We start from the raw sequence: 7,500 nt of genomic DNA on the forward strand, positions 1-7,500 counted from the left end.
GTGACTCTAATGAGAATTGAAAGGTATACAGCCAGAGAGTCACACACGCGCGCGCACGCACACACACACACACACACACACACACACACACACAGACACAGACACAGACACAGACATACACACACAGACACACACACACACACACACACACACACACACACACACACACACACACACACACACACACACACACACACACACACACACACACACACACACACACACACACACGCACACACACACACACAGACAAGGGCCACTTTGCTCCGGGAAGAATGATTGCTATTTTGGCGGCTCCGGCGCTTAAAGAGGCGACGGTAATTTATGCAAGTGACACATCCAGTATGCAAATGTTGACGTCGGCGCTGTGGGCCGCGCACCGCCACGTGCTGCTGTGCCAGGAGGAATCCAGACGACCAAATGAGAAGAACTAAAGTGCAATTATCAAGCTATTACGACGGGAGGACAGGCGGGCGGGGTGGGGTGTGTTGGATGCACGGATAGCATTTGAGAGAATCATACAGTTTTTTTCTTTCTCTCAGGCATTAATTTGATTTCTATCAGCATTACTCCTCCTCCCCCTGTTCTGAATGTCTGAGGGGAGCAGACATACGGACCCCTCCTTTGTCTTACCTCAGCCTTCTCTGATCAATCTAAAGCTACGCTTGTGACAAGCAGGTGTCATAGCAGCACCGCAGTTAGTGGTGAAATACATATACTGCACACGTAATGCTGCGTTCACATCAGCAGTTACAAAAGCTACAAAACGCCCAAGCGTCGTTAGCTACACTGTTGCCCGGTCACTGTTGAAATGTTACTTGTTGACGTCAGCGACGAGCGAGAAAAATATAACGGAAAATCTAAAGGCTTGGCTTAAAACAAACAGGGAACTAGCGACGGAATTGGTTATAGTTTCCCCCATTACAAGGAATTGTGGGGCGAGAGAAGGTGAGTGGAAATGGTTGAACAAAACATAATGATCAATTGATGCTTCTGCTGAGGGTATCAAAAACAAACTGTATCTTCATGTCATTGGCTTCGTTTGAAAATGCTGTGTAGTCTTTTGCTTTGTAGCTGTTATTGTAGCATTACCCGAACCCACCAGACACACATTCATAAGCCAAGGTTTCCATTGGCCGAACCAAGCAAACCAAGCCGTCACCTTCCGATATCTACTGTGTAGGCTACTCATCATATCGCTGGAGCAGCTCAAATGTTGCAGAACAACACATCTCAAAATGAAAGCATTCATCAATTCATTGCAATGAGCGAGTTGCTACAGTAAAAGCGTCCGACTTTGGAACCGACGTGGATATAATTTACCTACTGTACAAGCACAATGACACGGAGAGAGCATTTTGGAAAGTGATGGAAGAACACAGGCAAGTGAGTAACTATGCTGGCATCATGTAACAGTGAACATGACAGTATATAAGAAAGCTTATTATGTACGTTATTAGCCTACCTACATATTCAGCCATTCATACAACCTCTTTCAACCTTTAGTTGAACGAGGTCGAGATGCATAGCCTGTCCTGAAACATATTCAGCCAGTTTGTTTATTCTCTGTAATATTACAGCACATGATGCGTGTAGCTTGTAGATATATCACTCGTCTGTGCCAACTACTTCATGTTCTTTTTGGCAAGCAACACCCCTGCATGATCGAGTAGATACATTATGCTTTTTGAAACTATAGACATATGCAGGAACAGCGCAGAGTGCAGTGCATCTGTGGTTGAAAAAAGTGTGCTGCGCTACTCACTCAGCTATAGCAATCATTTGGGTTGTGCACACTCACGTAAACACGCACGTGACGAGTATTATGTTATGGCCGTTTAATTTAACACCTGGTCGGAATAATAAAATGTTATCTGTCACGTTGGCCAGCCAGGAAAATGCCCAGCGGAAACCCTGCCGTATAAGCGCACAGACTTCTCTTTCGTTCCCCTGTTTAATGCAGCAGTTATCACCGCACACGGACACTCCGGCCGCCCGTGTGAAGCAAATTTCTCAGCTCTGGGCGGAAAAACATTGTATACGCAAACATTGTATATCGTACATATCGTACATCATATGACCCCATATTAAAGTTTTTAAACCTACTGTAGACAATCACTATACATTTAGCATATAACCAGCATTCCCGTTTTAATATTGTTTTTTTTTCTTTATCATAATATATAAATACTAGTATGCTCAAATAATTGAGACAATGCTTATTTCTGTTTTTATTATATTTATGTATCACTGTATCAAGGTAGCCTTTAAGAGTACATGATCTGGCAAGCGGCAAACAACTCTCCAGATATCGAGGGCACTAAACAACCATACCAATATTTTTACCTAGACATTTGATGATTTGAGTGGGCCGTTACAGATATGGCCATGAAATCTCGTTTAGTAAGTTGTTTACATTATTGACTGCATACAAGCTTACTGTGACCCAAAACTCATTCTGAATCTTATGTGCCGGCCTACCTTGCCAGCTGTGGTTAGCCTACATGAGCCACGTTCTTTCAACTTTCATTCAAATGGGGAGGACCGGCCAGCCGGTGGGTGGGTCGGCGGACCACGTTGTCACGCTCATGTCACTATGACTCAGCCATAACCATATAAGGAGTTCCCATTGCAGCTAAGTATGCCCAAATAGGAGCGTGTTGTGTCATCATGGCATCAGGCGCCAAACAATCTGTCAGCTCCATATGGGAATAAAAGGGGGCATGCCCATGTATGGGCATATACCGATGACATCAGTGATCTCCATATGGGCATGAAAGGCACAAGGACAGACAGATACAGAGATCACCATATATGGGCATGTTGGCGGTGCGATCGGCGGTGCGATCGGCGGTGCGATCGGCGGTGCGATCGGCGGTGCGACGTAGCTACACTAAATGAATAAACCATGTCCCGTTTACTCCACATGTTAGCTAGACTGTTTCTGAGAATCAGAATATGATAAGGAACTATGTTATTACATACTGGGCATGGGCAAAGACAAGTCCAGGATGAACACATCAAAACTGTAGCCTGGCTCCACCCCCTTAATCGTTTGCCTCGCATTCAGGGTCTGGTGACGCTGTCGAAGGCGGGTGTTTCTGTACGACGAATCGGGATCGGGATAATCCAGTATGAACCAATCGCCAAAGAGTCTTTGAAAAAAAAAATTGGCCACGCCCCCATCTCAGAAATCGACTGCATTGAGAGGGCTTTCAGACTGAATAATGGAGTGAAACAAAATGAAAATTCAGGCTGAGTGTCAGGCTATCAAAACTGAGCTTGCCGTTCCAAAAGAGCTCCAGAAATGATAGCCCTACCAACCATAATAGAAACGGAAAATCATCTGTAAAATGTAACTTTCCAGAAAATAAATCAGCTGTGAATAACATGATATGATTTAAACATGACAACCTTTCACACCAGCTGCTTTCTGCGAGCTCAAATGCACTCAAAAGCTGTTGGTGAGAACGCACAATAGAGACATACCAAAAAAAGTACTGTGGTAAGGCAAAGGTAATAAAGAAATAAAAAACATCAAAATTATAAAATAGAAGACATGGAGTCTGGCATGAGCATCTGCACCTGGACTGACCGGGCACGCACGCACGCACTCGCACGCACTTGCACGCACTCGCACGCACTCTCTCCCTGTATTGCCCTTTCTCTCTTCTATTTCAATCCTTCCTAATATACCCTCCTTCAGCCATTCCCTGTTCTTCAGGTCTACAGTCTGTGCTTAATACCTTTTTCGTCCGTCCTCTCTCGGTTGCCGCATCCCTCATTTTTTTTCCTGTTGTCCCAGACGCACGCCCTCACCTCCCTCCCTTCCTCCCTCCCTCCCTAAGAGTCCCCACTCTGCTCTCCATTCATCAGTTTCACTGTGAGACCGTCTTTGGTGGCCGGCGCTATCGCTAAAACATCTGAGTTTTATGGCCTGCGTGTGCCAGTGTGTGTGTGTGTGTGTGTGTGTGTGTGTGTGTGTGTGTGTGTGTGTGTGTGTGTGTGTGTGTGTGTGTGTGTGTGTGTTATGAAACTGTAGCAGGTTAGTCCACGGGAAGCGAGGATGAGGAACCATCAATAAGCTCAAGGTGGGGGCATAGTATAAGTATAGTATAGTATAGTATAGTATAGTATAGTATAGTATAGTATAGTATAGTATAGTATAGTATAGTATAGTATAGTATAGTACAGTATAGTATAGTATAGTATAGTATAGTATAGTACAATATAGTATACAGATTATCTAAGCACATTTATGATAATTGATTTCATCACATACCCACAGCCATATTCATTTACAAAGACAAAGAGAAATAGTATTTGATCAATGAATGTACCAAGCATGGTGGTCATCTTTGACAAACTGAGTTCATTCTGCATCAAGGTTGCTGCTGCATCAGCCTCTCAGTTCTTTCATCACCCCCGCACCCATGCATGGCAAATAAAGACGCTGGATATGTGATAAAGTATATAGTATAGTATAGTATAGTATAGTATAGTATAGTATAGTATAGTATAGTATAGTATAGTATAGTATAGTATAGTATAGTATAGTATTGTATAGTATAGTATAGTATAGTATAGTATTAGTAGCCAGTCAAACATGCTACTATAGAATTGAGAGTCTGTCTGTCTGTCTGTCTGTCTGTCTGTCTGTCTGTCTGTCTGTCTGTCTGTCTGTCTGTCTGTCTGTCTGTCTGTCTGTCTGTCTGTCTGTCTGTTCTGTATGTCTGTCTGTCTGTCTGTCTGTCTGTCTGCATCCATTTCTCTCCTCAATGGGTTGGCCAATTAATCTAAAATATTAAACTGTTTATTTGCATTTTTGGCAGGTCTGCCCGGCTATGGGATCAGTAGTTGCGGTCCCATAACCCAGACGGACAGTTATGCTGTTTCATTGGTTGTTGGTCAGCTTTCAATGAGACAACATGACCAGTCGCCACATACTGAAGGCTCTGGGATCTCAGAAACCAGGAAGTAAACCTAAAAAGTGAATGGTGATTATGCTTTGGCGCAGATCAGTGCATATAGTTACGTGGTGATTTATGGTCTTGGTAGACAGTGGAAACTGTACCAAAATTAGGAGAGAAATTATCCAGTGTTAAATTTGAGAAATGTAAGATGTTGCCATGTTTTTGGCAAGTCTGCATGTAGTTGGGGCATGTGCATCCCCGGGTATGGACTAGTTGTATAACAAAATACAATCACTGATGCCCCAAGGTTACAAACCACTACTTGAATGAACTGATAAATTTGTTATATTTTGGAATATTCTCTCTACAACAGTAGAAGTGAAAGGTTCCCGATTCAATACCTGGCTCCTCCTAACATTGTGACGAAGTGTCCTTGAGCTAAACACAGGTTGGTACTGAGTGTGTGTGTGTGTGTGTGTGTGTGTGTGTGTGTGTGTGTGTGTGTGTGTGTGTGTGTGTGTGTGTGTGTGTGTGTGTGTGTGTGTGTGTGTGTGTGTGTGTGTGTGTACGTGCGTGCGTACGTGCGTGCTTGTGTGTGGGCGTGTGTGTGTATGGGTGAATGTAACTCATGTTGTACACCACTTTGTACAAAGGAGCTATAAAAATGCATACATAATACCAAAAATACACAAATCATTCTCACAACCTTCACCAATCATCCCCTGTATCGCTACTTTGAACTCATGTCATCTGTGCGAAGATACAGAACCTTGAAGTGGGAAAAGGATCGTTTTAGCAGGAGTTTTGTCCCCTCAGCCAATGCGGCATTACAGTAAACAAACTGCCCGGTCGATGGGATGGTTTTCTGTGTATGTATTGTCTTGGTGTTGTGTCGTGTGAAATGCTGTTTTGTGCTATATGGTGATATGTTGTTTTTTGTTTATTGTTTTTTACCAGCCTGTGAAGACAAATATCCCTTTGGGGACAATTGAGATCATGATTATTACTAATGAAAACTGCTTTGATCTGTTATTCGCAGCAGAAAGTGTACATTCTAGGTTCTGATGCTGGTGATCACAGTGAGGTTGTGTTTACCTGTAGCAGATGAGCTCCTAGGTGCTGTTCAAACATGTCGGTGGACAGGGAATGGGACGAGCGTCTTACTGCAAGGAAGAGATAGAACAACACACACACACACACGCACACGCACACGCACACGCACACACACACACACACACACACACACACACACACACACACGTGTCAAGCATGGGGCCTACTGACTAGTGACCTTGGTTCAACCTCAATTCAAAGCTGATTGGTGTTTCGGTTACCGTGGTTACAGCCAACAACACAAAGTGTTAATCTGGATCAAATCTGATTCATGAAATCTGAATCCACATTTCCTGTAGAAATCTAAAATGTCAGCTTAAACTAAGCACATTGCTTGCAATACATTGTCACTGATACAGAGAGAGAGAGAGAGAGAGAGAGAGAGAGAGAGAGAGAGAGAGAGAGAGAGAGAGAGAGAGAGAGAGAGAGAGAGAGAGAGAGAGAGAGAGAGAGAGAGAGAGATGAGCGAGAGAGGTGGAATGGAAAAACAGCGAGGTAGCGAGAAGTAAAGAAAGGGTACAGTTGATGGAGAGAGCGAGGGAGTAAAGGAGAGATTGCTTGAACTGAAAGTACATTCCATGGAAGAAGAGGAAGAGATTCATCATCATGTATCTGACTCACCTTCAACCTGGAGTTTCTATTTTGAGCATTTCATGTCGTTATAAATGAAAATTGTCAAACATTGCCAATCTTTTCTTTTTAAATAAATAGTCGATCTACAAGCTCACAACGAGTCATGTCACGATGTGTCGTACAACAAGGTGTAGGGCTTGAAATGTCAAGTCATGAAGGAAACATTGCAGTATAGGCCCATCAGAAACTGTGTTTCTGGGTTATCCTTTGACACAACATAATGTCAGTGGTTCCTAAAGTGGGGTCCGGGGACCCCCAGGGGTTCCAGAGAGTTCCCAGCAAAATGTGTTAGTGTGGCATCACAATTAGTTTAAACGCTTTAACCCAGTTATTCAATCTACAAGCTCACTTGTAGATTGGCTATTTTTTGCAAATGGTTAAGTGTGTCTGTGGGTTTTATAAATGTTTTACCAATGAAAACTATTAACCCATTAAGACCGGGAACGCATCAAGTGACGCGCTACGAGCTTGTAGATCTGCTATTTTTGAACAATCTTTGAATATATATATTTTTTTTAAAAGAACATTTGCAACTCAAATCTTTGCTTCTGGAGGTCCCTGGAACAAAATATTTTACAAATGTTCGCACATTTTCAAGATTTTTGAATGGCCAAAGAAATCTAGAATGACACAAAATGTCCACCCAACGGCGATGTGGAGATGCTAATGGGTTGTATAGTGTCTTCAAAATGAAATCTCCAAGTCCAAAATAGCATTTAAATGAAATATATAACTACACTCCATTAATTAACCATAAATAAGATGCATCTCTACATTGCCTGCAGTATGTCTTCAACACATTTAGCGTGACGGTTGAAATTGTGTGTCTAAAAGTGAAAAG

The 7,500-nt window shown here is 42.8% G+C and overlaps 2 protein-coding genes across 2 annotated transcripts in view; one reads left to right on the forward strand and one right to left on the reverse strand.

The window, feature by feature from the left end:
- The window catches only part of npas1 (neuronal PAS domain protein 1), a gene marked incomplete at its 3' end in the record, with an annotated part of 75,981 nt that overhangs the window by 38,837 nt on the left and 29,644 nt on the right, over positions 1 to 7,500 (reverse strand). Inside the window, exon 4 of the mRNA XM_080429204.1 lies at positions 6,009 to 6,076. Coding sequence (XP_080285330.1) covers positions 6,009 to 6,076 — 68 coding nt within the window. The remainder of the gene's footprint in view (positions 1 to 6,008; positions 6,077 to 7,500) is intronic.
- Positions 1 to 7,500, forward strand: part of bmp16 (bone morphogenetic protein 16) — a 604,258-nt gene that overhangs the window by 18,778 nt on the left and 577,980 nt on the right. The window lies entirely within an intron of this gene.

Source organism: Gymnoscopelus braueri (genome assembly GCF_963280865.1).
Source record: "Gymnoscopelus braueri genome assembly, chromosome: 5".
Classification (NCBI taxonomy): Eukaryota; Metazoa; Chordata; class Actinopteri; order Myctophiformes; family Myctophidae; genus Gymnoscopelus; species Gymnoscopelus braueri.